This window comes from Apteryx rowi, unplaced genomic scaffold, assembly GCF_003343035.1.
Source record: "Apteryx rowi isolate R43461 unplaced genomic scaffold, aptRow1 scaffold_331, whole genome shotgun sequence".
Lineage (NCBI taxonomy): Eukaryota > Metazoa > Chordata > Aves > Apterygiformes > Apterygidae > Apteryx > Apteryx rowi.
Window position 1 is genome coordinate 883,044 of NW_020449764.1, and position 14,806 is coordinate 897,849.

At 53.4% G+C, this 14,806-nt stretch overlaps 1 protein-coding gene across 2 annotated transcripts in view; it reads left to right on the forward strand.

The window, feature by feature from the left end:
* SKAP1 (src kinase associated phosphoprotein 1) overlaps positions 1–14,806 on the forward strand; it is a 164,198-nt gene that overhangs the window by 129,464 nt on the left and 19,928 nt on the right. For both annotated transcript variants that reach the window (XM_026071857.1, XM_026071856.1), the window contains 5 exons: positions 2,803–2,883; positions 4,244–4,327; positions 6,237–6,361; positions 7,114–7,177; positions 8,104–8,268. In XM_026071857.1, the coding sequence (XP_025927642.1) occupies positions 2,803–2,883; positions 4,244–4,327; positions 6,237–6,361; positions 7,114–7,177; positions 8,104–8,268 (519 nt within the window). The remainder of the gene's footprint in view (positions 1–2,802; positions 2,884–4,243; positions 4,328–6,236; positions 6,362–7,113; positions 7,178–8,103; positions 8,269–14,806) is intronic.

Here is a 14,806-nt window from a genome sequence, read left to right on the forward strand (position 1 = left end):
GCCGGCCGCGTCTCCCCTGGGCGCGAGCTGCCGCGGTGTCGTGCGTGCCGGCGCTTTCCGCCGCTGCTTTCTTGGGTGAACGGGGGCAGAGGGAAGCCCCATGCTGATAATGTACTGAAAGTAAATGAAATTAAATAAGCGAAGCAGCACTTGCAGCTCCTGCCTTCCCCCCTGGGTAATTCAATTTGAGCGCTCGCGCTGATGGGATCTCRCTGGGGCTGCCTCTGTCACCCCGCTGGGGCCGGGAATCTTAACGTCTAAATAAAAGTTTCACTCAAGCATTTTTTATGCTTCTGCCAGCGGGATCAGTGAGCTGGTGTTGGACACATTAATGTAATATTCATACTCGCAGGGTCTCCTTGTGCATCAGGCAGCACCGTCCCATTTTCATAATTATAAGTGTCCCATAAAATGACATTTAGATTTGCATTAGCAAAAGGGGTCGGGGCTCTTGGATTTGAGAAAACATTTAATGTGCCTTTTTACGAGTCAGATGTTTGGCATCGCTCAAGAAAAGCCTGAGCGCATGTGCCGCGGAGGAGCTTTCACCTGCGCACGGAGGAGGGACGCCAGATTGGAGCCCCTGGGAGACGGCGGGCTCGGGGGACACACGGGACCCTGCTCACAGCTGCTCTGCAGGCCCATCTGGTGCTAATGGGCCTCCTGCCGCACAGCCCCGTAGCCAAATTTAAGGCCGTGCTGATTGCCGTGAGTCCGAGGCGGTGCTCCGTGAGGGCTGGGGTCCTGGCTCCGACAGCACCCAGGGCCGGCAGCGTCCACGGAAGGTGCCAAAACCCCTCAGGATTTTATTCTGCGCAGCCCCCTGCCCTCTCGGAAGAAATCTTTTCCTGATCGCTGATACTTGCTGGCCAGTCTGAGCCCCCAAACATAAGAATTTATGTCCTTTTCAGCATCCTTGTTTGTTTTCTTACAACCGTACTGCTAAAACCGATGTTTCCCACTATTTGTACAAAGGTCTAGTCTTCTTCCCGATTCCCCCTCTGCTCCTAGGCTCCGTGACCACCTGTGCAGCGACCTCCACAGGCTAAAACGGAAAAGCTGCTCCCTTTTCATCCCGGCTGCCGCTGCCGCTTTGCAGTTCTCTGGAGCAGAGTTAGCAGTGAGCTCAGCCCAGTTCATGCTGGAATGAAGTGAGATTTGTCCTTGCGGGAAGGGGATGTCTGTGTCCTCCAGGCACGCGCGTGGGGGCAAGCTCCTAATGCCCCGGCCCTCCTCTAATGTGAGTTGCCTCGGCCGGTTCTCCACAAGCCAAGGATCTGCCCTTGGACGGCTCCGGTTTCCAGCTAACAAAGAACAGCAGAAGGAGACACACGTAGGGGAGCCTTTCCACCAAACCAAACTTTGTGTGTCTTTGTGACTGCTGTTCGCCCCGAGACCCATTTGTGGAGGATTTATAGCGAGCCCAGAGTTTGCAAACTATAAAACACAAAAATGAAAATAGCCTGTGAATGAGGGAACTGACAGGGGGGATGGATTGGGCCGAGAGCTGGATGTTAGAGAGACACGCTAAGAAAACAAGAGAAACTCTTGTGATCTGGGATTCTGGGAAGTTATTCATACTTAAAAGGCTGCCAAGGCTGGGCACTGGGGAGATGATTAGTGGCATTTAGTTAGTCATTTTTTATTGTGTTTCAGTACAAATTATGATGACATGAGATGAGCAGGAGAGGAGGGGGAGACCTTCTCAGCAGGAGCCCACAGCTTGGGGAACTCCTGGCCACGCTGGTTTTGGGGGTGAGCCATGGTCCTCCTGTCTGGCATGCAGCGCAGGCGCAGCAAGGACCAGAGCCCTTCTGTGGCTCCAGGGTCCACAGGCGAGGGGCCGTGGTCCGTGTTAGAYCAGACAGCAGAGCTGAGGACCATGTTCTCCAGGTCTGCAAACCTGACCTGCTGCCTGCTGCCTCCATCCTTGCTGGAGGCAAAGGGCTGAGCATCAGCCCCAAGAATCTGTGCCAGGCTTTGCCATTTGAGGAAGGTCTGTGTAGCTGTGTGAGTTGTGGTCCGGGTTTCCTTGAGGGCTGCTTCTGGGAGCCTGCAACCAGGATCGTGAATAGCTCATGAGATCATGACAGATCGTGAATTGCAGCTCCAGACAGTGCTAGTCTGCTTTTCCAGACCTCCTTTGCAGAGAAAGAGGCTGAAAACTTTATGCTGCATATTCTTTTGGGACCTCAAGAAAGGTGGAACTGTGGGTCACCATCCCTACCTGTGGGCCAGACCCTCTGTGTCAGCCACGGAGTAATAAATCAAGTCTCCTCTGGGTGTGAGCGCTGGCACGAAGCCTGCTGGAACCAATGGAAAGATCCCTGCTGAGCCTGAAGCCCACTGACCCACTCCTTGACGCTGTGCAGAAGAAGTGATGCAGGAGCAGGAGACCCACCTGGGTGGTTTGGGGAGAGGAGCTGTGCCCCAGCGGAGCAGAGGAACTGGGAAAGGTGCCGACTGAGCTGGGTGGCATGGGGGGAACGTGTCCCCTCTGGGTTCAGCACAGGTCCAGGCGTGCTCTCAAGACCCCGCTGTCTCCATGGGTACCTCGTTCTCAGGACTCACATAAGCAGCTTGATATCTACCCTGAGATGCTTCACAATTTGGAAGAAGGTCTTTCCACCCTCCTAAAATGACTCTGTGTGTGTGGCATGTGCAGCGCCGCCGTTGGAGGTGCTGGGATCGTGGGGGGCAGCCGCTGTGTTCACCTCGATGTGTGCTTTACGTGCATGCGGGTTGCGTGGTGAAGTCTTTGTGTGAGCGGGAAACCCCACGGCTTTGCTTTGCTCTCTCTAGGGCTGGAGGAAATCGTACCGAGACCTGTTCAAGACACAGGGAACATTCTGAAGCAAGGATATTTGGAGAAGAGATCCAGAGGTAAGGCCTGACAAATACATCATAAAATAATGGAAAAGTTTGGGGGGGATCACTTTTGGTTGTTTTTTTATCCTTTCTGGTAAGGTGGGTTAGATGGAGTGAGATGCTGGGGGAAGGCTTTAGGTGTAGGAGTTGCTAAGGCTGATGGTTCTCCTGAGGAGCACAGCACGTTCAGGGCATCGCTAACGTGAGAGGGAAAAAGCTGGAAGGGGAAGAAATGTTTATTCAGGTGTTTGGTGCTTCTTACGGTGGAATTCAGAAATCTGCCATTGCGGTTTGGGCACTCTCATTCCTCTGACAGTCTGTGATTTCAGTGCCTAAGCTAACTCTTAAAAATGCAACTCTCATCCAATCTTAACTTCTGCTGGGTTTGAGGTCTGGGACAGAAGCTGTCTGTGGGGCTGTCCACCCCACGTCTGCAGGCAGAGGTGGGAGCACCCTCCATCCTGCCCGATCTCCCCAGGGACTGCACTGGCAAATCAGGGCAACTCTGACTATCCAAGAATTCAAATATTTGGATGAAGAACAAACAGCAAAATGCGTCTTTTCTGCAGATTCGACAGTGAACACATGCAGAATCTTTCAGGCTTTTCTTAGACATCGTAGATATATAGGGAGGGTGCAGCCTTTATTTGCTCTCTGTTGCAGATCATCAATCCGCACAAAGATCAAAACTCAGAAATTGAATTAAGCAGCAACCCAGTCTTTTAGGGCAAGATGTGTCCTTACAAACGAGCAGTGCCTAATGAGGATAAAATCCTGGTGAAGACAAGGTAGTTCGTAGCATCGCACACATTAGCAAGTTGAGATAAGGACTGTGAGTCAGCCTCGGGTTTATCTTGATTTTACTGACTCTTGTGAAAGCTACAAATTATTTCCTCATCATTCAGATCTTATCTTGATTTATTTACTGTATGATAGGTAGGATGAGGTAGGAACAGCCCTTTATTCCCTGTGGCTGTCAGCCGAGCTATATAACCAGCCCTGTGCATGTTTTAGCTTGTTCCAGTTGCACAGTAAAAGACGTTTGCTTAAACCTCAATTAGGATAGTTTAAAGTAAAGTTGTGTTCCCTCCCTGTTATTGGGGCTGAGGGTCTCCTGGTGCCAGGCCACCACAGCTCGCCTTGCTGCCTAGCTTCGGAAGGCTGGGAGGGAGCTCCTGGCCCAAAGGATGGACAACTTCTCATACTTGACCAGGAGGTTTTGTTTCTAGATTTCCTTGCCCAAATTTTGTGCCAGAAACCTGCGGGATTGTGGTAGGAAAAGTCTTCTTTCCCCAAACTGTTTTGCGTGGGGAAGCACACAACAAAAGAAGAGAAATTAATGTTTTTTACTCCTTTGTTTTCCTTTTCTCTCTAGACCACGGCTTTTTTGGGTCAGAGTGGCAGAAGCGGTGGTGTGTCCTCAACAGAAGAACCTTTTACTACTATGCAAATGAGAAAAGTAAGTGGGGAGACACCTGCCTCCAGTCCCTGAGCTGTGTGTGGTGGTTGAGGGCATGGACAGGGCTGGGAACGGAAGGGGAGAGCCTTTGCTCATGGACAGTCAACGTCTCACCAAAGAAAAGCATCTATTGTGCACCATTTCACTGCTTGGAGCTGCTGAGGTTTTAAGGATGCACTTGACTGAAGTAACCTGAATTCAGTCATTCCTTACTGTGGCTAAAGCATGATGCAGCCTGGAAATGTCTCCCTTTGGGAGAGGAGAGCCGTAAGGGCGCTTGGTCCTTGGGAGCCTGTGGGGCAGTGCATTCCCAAGGCAAGTTATTATGAATGTAAAAACAAGAAAACAGACCTTTGCTAGTCATTTCAAGTGAAAGTGAGGTGTTGGCTGCAATTTCCAAACGTACCTAAGGGATCTGGATGTCATTTGTCCACTGCTTCCTGCAGCTGAACCCATAATTTCTTATCTTGGACTTATGAGAAATAAGAGGAAGATTGTAATTCCCTGTCAAGGCATAAGATGTAGGCTCTTCTGGAAAGGTGATCCCAGCTTTTTCCTTTTTCAGACATCCTTATAGGTAGGGAACAAGAGAAGAGAGACACAGTAACAAAGCTGTGTGTAAATAAAATGATGTACCAAGTTTTCCATTAGCCATCAGCTGGGCTTCAACCCCCTAAGTGACTGTATATAATCCATGTGTCAGGGTATATAAATATTTTGCAGTCATGCTCCATCAGGTACATATAAACAGACAGCTAATATCTCCAACAGAGTTTGGCATGGCTAGATATATGGCCTTCCTCACTCTGTTCCACCCATCCAGAAACACTGCACGCTAACGGCTTACAAAAAATACACATACAGCCTTGGTTTACAGTGACCAGTCTGCAGCTAGGACAGAATTAAACTCTGGCGACGAGTGTTGAAGAGCTGGGTCTTTGTCCTTCTTCCACACCCTTTGTCTGAGGATCTCAAGCACTTTTTGCAAAGGTTTCCAGAAAAATTTCCCAACTCTTCTCCCCCTAGCAGCATGAGGCTGTTCCCAAAAGCCAAAGAGGCTGAGGCACACACAGGGGTATGAGCTGTTCAGGCTCTCCTGGTGAACTGCTAGCAGAGGCAAGTGTAGAAGCCAAGAGTTGATGTTTGGTTGTTTCTGTGGGATGAGCAGTTGTCAGCTTCTAAATGGTCTCCAGAAGATAACAAAGTAAAGGAAACCTGTTATCAATGGGCTGAAGTCCTTACATGGGGCTTGGCCTCACCCTGGAAGTTTTTAAGGATTTGCAAATCAAAAAAAGGTTAAGAGCAACTGTCTGAGTCATACTCCCACACTTACTCAGGAAGATTCATAAGGAAATAATGAGCTGGATGCCCAGCTGGGGTAAATAAACACGCCTCAGATGAGTGCAGTGAAGATCCCTCTCTCCACCCTGGCTGACCCTGGCTGTGCACATGCATCTGCAAGATCCATAGGCCAATTCTCAAAGGCCCCACTAAGTATTTCTTCCTGTATGCCAGCCCATTAATTCTTTACCAGAAGAATAATCGTTGGTATCATATTTCCCCAAGTACACAGTGGTCTCTGCTTCATTACAACCAGCTCATCTCATGCAGTCTTGTGACCCTGGCAAATTTTGTTGGCTGTTCGCAATCCTCCTGACGCTTAAAAGGACATCCTCATTACTGTGTCTGTATGAAGAAGTTATAATATTCCCTTCGGATTTCCCTGGGGGTGGAGATGCTTAGAGTGGGGGCCTTTTTTGGCTGTCTCCCATTGACACGTGGTGTAACGTAGCTTGCAACTCTGTGTATTTTGGTTTCCGTATCTAGGCAGCAAATATCAGCACCACTCAGGTGGTGAGTTAGGTAAAAGATGCAGGCTCCAAAGGTAGCACGTTTTCTCTTCTCACAGGCAAACAACCTAAAGGCACCTTTTCCATTGAGCACTATAGTGCCCGACTGGCTTCCCACCTCCGCAAAGACTCTCGAAGAAAATGCTGTTTTGAGTTAATCTGCCCTGGCAAACGCACCTACGAGGTAGGAAYGGGGGGAAGAAATGGACCCTCTGTGCAGATAGACCACTAGGCACAAGAGCTCACGGTCACAGGTCTGGGGCGCAGGCTGGACCTGCAGGGTCAGGGACACTGTGATTCTCCAAACCTCAATCCCTGGTGGAATAAACAAGTGATGCTACAGAAGATGCTGATGCTTCTCATTTTTGGCCACTGATCTGAGCATGGACCTTCCCTGGATGCAAGATTGGTCCTGGGCTTTATTTGCGCTTGGTGCATAAGGGTTCAGTGAGAATGTGGGTTAAAAGCAGTAGAAGATTGAGTTTGGAAAGCCCATTCTTAAAAAAGGAGTTCACAGACAGGTTTAAATTTAAACCTCTAATTTGTTGAGCATCAATGGGGGAGCCTGGAAATTGGTGTAATGATAAAAATGACCTAATCCACAAAGTGTGCGCGAGAGGCTTCCTGAACTTCCAGGATATTTTGGATCTAGAGTCTTGGTTCAGAGTCAGTATAGTATATTCAATAGGGATTGTGGTTTTCATCTGAATTAGTTTAATGAATTAAGCTTGACAGCCTTCCTCTGGGATAGTCTAGCTTTGTTCCGCTTCTGTTTCCCTGTTTGGAATATGGAAATAAAGGAGTGAAATGGTTTTCCCAAAGTCACAGCGTAGATGAATGGCGCATCCAGGATCTCAGTCCCATACTCTAGCTGCAACCCTTCTTCCTCTTCCTACACCTAAGAAACAGCATGGTAACTGGTGAATCTCTCTCCAGTTCACAGCCCGAAGTCCAGCAGAGGCTGAAGACTGGGTGGACCAGATCCAGTTCCTCCTGAAGGGTAAGTCTGGCAGCTTGGCCCAGGCCGGCATGCCGTGTTCGTTCAGACAGATCCCAACACCCGCAGGGCACCTGGCCAAGGAAGGGGCCTTTCTGSCCTCAGGGCTGTGCTGGGCCAAGGGTAGGTAAGCCCAGCTCCATAAGGACGTTTGTGCAGTGGCTGGGGCCAGCTCTGGGGCTTTGCTTTTTTAGGCAGGGAAAAGAGGCTGTTGTTTGAAGCCCAGGGGCATCTGTTTTTAACTCTAGCGTTTTGGGCTGCCTTTAGAGTCCTGTGGTCTCTCAAAAGCTGCAAGTGTTAGTGAGTGGGACAAGAATGAGACAGCAGAGGAGGAGGGTGGGAATCGCTCCTCACTGCTGGGGTTGCGGATCTGCCGTTGTGTGCTTGGCTTATGAGGGACGAGCTGTTGCTCTGGCTCCACTGGAGTCACTCCAGTTTGAGGCCAGCAAAACTAAGACCAGACTCCAGCCCTGCATATGGAAACCCTCTAGAAACCATAGGCAGCTGCACTGTTTCAGACCCAGTGATGCTTTCCAGTTTGTTAGTTCATGTCCTGGCAAATCAGTTTTGTTTAATTCATTGCAACAAACTCTGTGATTGTGTTTTCTTTCCTTGTTGTCTTGCTGAAATCAGACTTCTCTGAAATGTCCAGTAATGGGGTCAGGCCGAGTTCTTTGAGGTGCTTGTTGAGTTTGGCTTTGCTCTCTTTCCTTGGGTTTGGGTTTTTGTTTTTTTAGTCTCTTCTCAATTTCTGTCCTATTTTCTTTACACCAGATGCTCATGGGCTAAGCAAGGGCAGTCCCTGTAAGGTCCATAGTGAGGACAAAATGCCTTTGTTACTTGATTTCAACTCAACTCAACTAAAAGTACCAGCATGCAGCTTGACGAGTTTTGCTCCTTTTCATCATGATTTTGCTCTCTCCTGCCAGACCTGACCTCCCTCACTATCCCGTATGATGAAGAGGATGAGGAAGAGCCCTACAATGACGTGGACAGTTCTGACTCTCTGAATACAGCATCCCACAACACTACCATGAATCAGGACGAGCCAGACGATGGGATGGGAGAGGATGACATCTATGAGGTTATGCCAGGTGAGCAACCGAACGAGCAGGTTGAAAACTGAGCCATCCCTTTGCTTTAATCCCCTTTAACCCTGCAGATATGGCAGGAGAGCTTGCCACATAACACATTGATGGGAATAAACATCTCAGGCTCTGCTGAGTCTAATGGAGCCATAACTCAAAGGTTTGACCCTATTTCTTTGTTTAGACTGGTTGATGGGCCACAGAATCAAACACTTTCTGTTCTGGTGAGGTGGAGGGTTTGCAAGCCCAGGTGACATGGCTTTTAGAGGTTGTGCTCCATTCAGCTCGGGTAATATTAAGTTTGGTGAGAGTGGAATCTCTGGGCTGTGTTACCTGCAAAATCAGACTCAGATGATGAAAATGCTCCCTTCTGGGCATGCAGTCATGGCTGTAATGCAATTACTGGCCTTCCAAGAGATGATAAAATAACTGCATTAAAGACTAACCCCTGTTCACTAACAGTGCACTAGGCCTGGAGGTAGCAGAGCAGCGGCTGCCAGTTAAAGGAGCCAGAAGCAATCTTCTTGGCACAAAACCAAGCAGCCTAAGAGGGCGGCATGGTCTGCAACATTTCTTGCCGTTGTAGCAGAAATCATGGTGTGACATGCCCCAGGGCCTGGTCAATGGATCACCTGAGCCTTATTCAAACAAACGTGCTGCCCTGCCTCTGAGCCGAGGTTGGGACTGTCCAACTCTGCACCCTGTCATCTAGAGCAGGGTCCCTTGGTGTCTGTGTTCTGAGATCCGAAATAGGTCCTGTTTCTTTTTATTTATTTCAGAACTTTATATTTGTAGTGATTAAAAAAAAAATTAAATGCACCAGAAATCTTATGGTGCTCAAATCTTAGTCTTGTTATTGCTGCTGAAGGAAATCACTGCTCAGCAGTTTGCAAGGGGCGTGAAGGCAGCTGCCAGGAGCGGAGCTGGGGCTCGGAGCCCAGGCTGCCTGTGTGACCCTGAGCAAAGCCTCAGCTTCTGTCCATCTCTGATCTTTCCTCCCTGATCTTCACTTTCTGTTTCCATTGCAAGCTCTTTGGGCAGCAGCTTTCTCTTCCTCCGGGCATACCTACAGCAGGGCCCTGAGCTCAGTGGGAGCCTCTGCTCCGGGGTTTCCAGACTGACAGTCTGTCAGGCCAAGGGTTTTCAGCATCCCTGATGGCTTTGGCAGCTGTGTCCGACTCTTTGCTGCCTTGTGGCTGACAACACCAGCTACAGAGCGGATATTAAATGAGATTTGTTCCACATGCTGCTAATGGTGATCCTGATAGGAGCTTGCACAATGTTCAACGTAGGGATGGACCCCTCCATTGCCCCCACTCCTGGATGCAAAGTGTAGGAGTGATTTGTGCCCTTTGAACATGTCCAAATGCTCTTCCCCCACGTGCAGGACACTGGAGCCTCAGGCCAGTGGGGTGTGCAGGAAGGGAGGCTCAGGCCTGCTGTTCCTCGTGAGCGCTGCTAACGGTGCCTCTGATCCATGGCATCTTTCCATTCCTCTTGCAGCCCTTCTGGTGCTTTGCACTCCTCACTGCTTGGTCGGCCAACCCTGTGAGCCAGCTTCACCCTTGGTTTCCGCGGATTTTGCCCTCCTGCTCCCACGCAGTGGATTACTGTCCTGATGCTGGGGTCGCAGAGTATCGTGATGGAGGAGGGAAAATCCCAGCAAAACCCTTCATTTAAACCATTCCTTTGTGGGCTTTTTCTGTGCTCTCGGTCCTGCCCATCCCAGCTGCATAAGAGCTTGCTGAGGAGGTTCCTAGGATGGTCTGAACGGTTGTGGCTCAGGCTGCTCACTCGCCAGCCCGAATGCTGCAAACAGCAAGGTTTAAGCACCTTGCTTTAGCAGTGCTTTTGCAGTATCCTTTGGCCCCTGTGCGTGGGCATCCTTGGTGTTTTGCAATCCTCAGGATCAAATCCTGCTGAGGAGAGATGTCCTCCCTGCCCAGAGACTTTCTCTTCCTGCTCCGTCTGTGGATACACAGGGGGCAACAAGGTCTGGGGCTCCTGCAATGGAGCAGCTAATGGCCCTGGCTCCCTGCAGTCCTGGGGGATTCCTGGACGCTCCGGGCTGGCAGGACCCCCAGCGTGGGGTCCTTCGCAGGCGGACGATGCTGCTGTGCTGGGGCTGCTGCCAGGCCCAGTGATTCAGCCGGGCCGTCTGCGTCCCTCCCTGGCACGCTGGCACGCTCTGCGCCCGGCGTCACGGCTGCGCTGAGCTGCGGCGCAGGCGGCCGCGACGCGGGACAGCTGCCTCTCCCCGCATCACCTCTGCTCTCCAGCCGTCCACATCAAGCATCCTGTCTGCAGCCCGCGGCTGGGCGCCCCAGCTGGAAACGCGCTGGCGCTCGCGTGCGCGCAGCAGGGACTGAGCAGCTGCTGCCGCACAAGAGGAAGCAACTCAGATGCTGCGCAGGATGCTCCAGYGGGATGCAAAGCTATGCCGGCTAGAGGACTCACAACCAGAGCAGCTCCGGGAGGAGGGGGAAGATGGCGTGGAGAGGAGGCGCCGATGGCTCTGGGAGTCCCTGAGTCGAAGGGGAGTTTTGGTCTAGCCCGCAGGCATGGAGAGGTGGCAGAGTCCACCTTCTCCTCTCCTGTTTCTCGGCATCACCCAGCACTTGGCCCCTGTGTGCGGCAGAGCTGCCTGCAGGGTGTGAGGGTGCATGAGACGGGCGAGAGGCAGCTCCCCAGCTCGTGGGGGTCCTCAGCGCGGGGAGGACACGGTTAAAATCCCTGCTCCGCCACAGCTTTCCTCTCTGGCCCTGGGCAAGTTCCTTACCCCCTGCTCCGGGCCCCCAGTCTCTGCTTCGTTAAACGCTGGAGGTGGTGGCGCGTTGCTGGAGCAGCGGATACCCGAGCGTGAAGGTGGTGGGAAGCAGTCGCAGGGACCCGGATGAGCACTCAAGGCAGGTATGAGAGGGCGCCTCTGCCCGGAATGTGTCTGCCCCGGCCCGTTGCACCCCGGGACCCCACGGCAAGCGTGGGAGGGAGTCACTGTCCAACCCAGGGTCTCCTCCGGGCCAAGCTGCTTCTCTGGTGTCCCAAGCAAAAACAGAGAGAGAAAGAGAGAGGGAAAAAAGAAAAGGGGGGGGGGTGACGAAGAGATAATTTCCTCAGCAAGTCATCGTCGTTAATGAAGTTTTACAAAAACAGATACAACCAAGGAAAAATAAAATTTCACAGGTGATAAATTTTTCCARTTTCCCTGGCAGAATTCGATAGGATTGTTAAATTAAGAGTGAAGGTGTCTGTTAGGAAGCAACGAGCAGTGATGGGTAATTTTATAGAGTGGAAAATTGAATCAAATTGCTACATTAAAACACAGCTCCTCTGAGAATCTGCCCGACGCCCAGGCTGCTCCGGCACGGTGGCGGGGTGCGCGGCCCACCGGTGCCGCGGCCTGGCCGCGRGGCTGAGGGCTGCCGCGGGGGCTGGGTCCCGGGGCTCAGCACCGGGGTCGGTCCCCAGGGCTGCCCAAGGCGATGTGCTGCCCAGGGACTCGTTGAAGGCATTTCCCCGAGGACGGCGAGTCCRTCCGTGGGGCAGGGGCCGGGATGCTCTGCGGCTTTGGCATGAGAAGGTGGCGTGGGGGGAAGCAGCACAGAGCCCGGGGGATGTGTTTTTTGGCATTTCCCTCTGATTCATCTCTCTAAACTCCAGATATCGACTGAGATCAAACACTGAGGCCCTGGAAAGTCAGAGTTTCCCTTCTAGACTTTATTCCAGAAAGCAGCTGGCTGCAACAGGCTGAAGGGCTGCGGAGTGGAGGGGAGCCTGTCGCGTCCTCGGGGGCCACGTTCACAACCTGCACGGCTCAGAATCTGCAAAGGGCGTGATCTGGGGCCGGCGGGCCCTGACCCAGGCCGTGGTTTGTAGCGGGCTCGGCAGCGCTCCGGGGTCGGTGCCTTCGCGATGCCGTGCTGCGGGCAGGGGAGGCTGTGCCCGGGCCCTGCTCAGCTCTGCAGGAGCGGATGGGACGCGGGAGGGTGAGCGGAGCCGGCTGTTGTCCGCGAAGGGAAGCCACGCCAGTGAGCCGCGTTTTCCTGAGGAAAATCCGACCCGAGGCGTGCGAGTTTCCTTCCTTCCTTCCTTCCTCCAAGCCTCCGTCCATCGCAGTCCTTGCAGGGCCCCAGCCAGCTGCGGGAGCCTGGCGTTTCCTTATGGCAGCAACGTTTCGGCACAYGGCAGCCCCGGGCACCCTCGGCCCTGGCATGGGGATGTGGAGCAGCCGGGCTGGCGGAGGTGCCCCAGCTGCGGGCCGCGAGGGGCCGTGCGCAGGCTGCGGCGTGCGTGCAGCCAGCCTTGAGCGCGCTGGGCGGAGAGGGACGGGCATCGCCTGCGGGTTCCTCCGAGCGGCTTCGGCATGAGGTGCAGAGCAAAGCTTCTCTGTGGCAGGGGAAACCGAGGCACGGAGGACTGAGCGGACCGGAGATGGGAGAGCGAGGCCTGGCTCAGACCCTTGCTTTAGCTACTGCTACCAGCCTCCAAGGCAGAAAGAAACGGGGATTTCTGCATTTTAGCTGCTCGCAGTAACTCGCGCTCTGCGCAGGCACCGAACCCCACCGCGTCCCTGCCTGCTCCAGCGGCACCGTCCGCCCGTTCCCGAGCTGTGGAGCAGTCAGCCACCYGGCCGCCCCAGGAGCTTTGCAAACGGAGGAGGAGGCCCTGGTTTTCATTTCCAATTACAACAGGCCCTGGTCCATCAAATATGGAAAAACCTGGGCCAAGGTGGGACGGGGAATGGGGGCTGCTCGGGAAAGCCGCTGCAAAGACCTTGCGCAGCAGTGCTGTGGCCAGCGAGGAGACAGGGAAGGCGGCCGCTTTGGCTGGGCCGAGGGACCGGGACGCACGAAGCCACCTGAGTCCGTTAGGGGCCGTATCGGTGACACCTGCGCTTGCGGCAGGAGCCGGCGCCGCTCTCTGCGGGGGGTTGCCGTAAAGCAGAGAGGCAGCGAGGCAGATAACGCTCGCCGGGAGCCGGGCAGGGGCAGCAGCAACGCGCGCCCGGCCTCGCTGGCGTGATTCCCACGGCTTTGCTTGCACTGGGAATCCGGAGGCAGCGTTTCCTCCGTGCTGCGTGTTTTCCTGCAGCAGCGCTGGCTGCTGGCTTCCCGAGGAGCGTGCGTGCGCGCCGGGGGGGGCGCGAGGAGGGCCCTGGGAGAGGTTTTCTGAGGACAGCTCGGCTCTGCGGTGGGAACGGTGCCTGCAGGAAGCAGGYGCGGACACGGGCCGGAGGCGAGCGTAAAGCGCAGATAGGAAGCTGGGGGTGCGGAGCCCGGGGATGCGGATGTAACACGTGGCGGTGGTGGGAGCACGGCACCGCCGGGGCAGGGTGCTGCGGCAGAGCCGCGTGTGCACCCAGCGTGCCGGGTGCGCGTGTCGTGGTAGCATCTCCCAAACGGAGATGGGCCGCCCCGGGCACGCAGGGTGTTTCCTACCCAAGTCCTTCCTTACGCAGCCCCGGCGGCTCAGGAAGGCCGTGCGGGTGGACATGACCTCGCACGCGCGCAGGGACAAGCTGTGCCGAGGGAGCGGGTTTGATTGACTTCGCTCGGAGGCCAAAACAGGATTAGGGGATTAGGTGCCATTGGTGAAAGCATAAAGGAATAGCGTTTGGGGAGCGCGTGYGGGAATGGTGGAGGCAGAGTGTCGTTACAGATACATTTACATTCTCTTTTACAAATGCAAAGAGCAGGCAAAAGCCACTTTCAATAATTTATTTTAAAATCAATGCTAATGAGGTTCTGTCTCGTCAGTGGCCGAGTTTTACAATAAAGTCTGATTTATTTAGAAAAGATCTTTGGTGCCGGTTCCCGTCTAATGGGGGAGCAGTTGCAGTGACCCTCCAACTTTGGATCCAATTTGTAATTCACAGCGGAGGGCTGACCTGGTTTGCATTGATCAGCAGCGGGTGGAGGAGACGGCGGGGGCTGGGGCAGGGGCAGGGGCCGGGGCCGGGGACCGCGTCTTCCGAAAGTGCCAGGAAGCAGCACTTTATCTGTTGCCTCGTGATCAGGTTGTGTGGGATCAGCAGAAGACCCGTCGCTGACTCATTAGGCTCCATCCGTCGTGCCTGAAACCGGGCTGCTGTTGGCTCTGCCTAAAGACAACAGCAAAAGCTGATGCCTCGGGGCTCGCGGCCTGAGAGGCAATAAGGGCACCTCCTGCTTTGGCACGGGACTCAGCTACGCTAGGACTCGTCCTGACCGCTGAACAGCACGTTGCAATGGCTGTGCGAGCAAGGGAGGCAGATGAACGCTGCTGGCTCAGCAGATCCATGGCAAGAGGGTTTGCCTGAGCTTTGGCTTTCTGAAACGCTTCAAAATTCAAAATTATTTTATTAGGTTGTTTGTAGTCTTTATGGTTGCAGAAGGAGACATGGGTTGCAACCATGGCTCATGCAGATGCTGTGAACCCATCTCATCCTAGCACACAGAGCAGGTCAGGCTGGGTGAGTTGTTCCTACCGCACTGGATGATGTTAACCCAGCTTCACCTCCAGATGCAACCAAACAGCTTCAGCGAGCTCCTTAACAGCAAGTCTC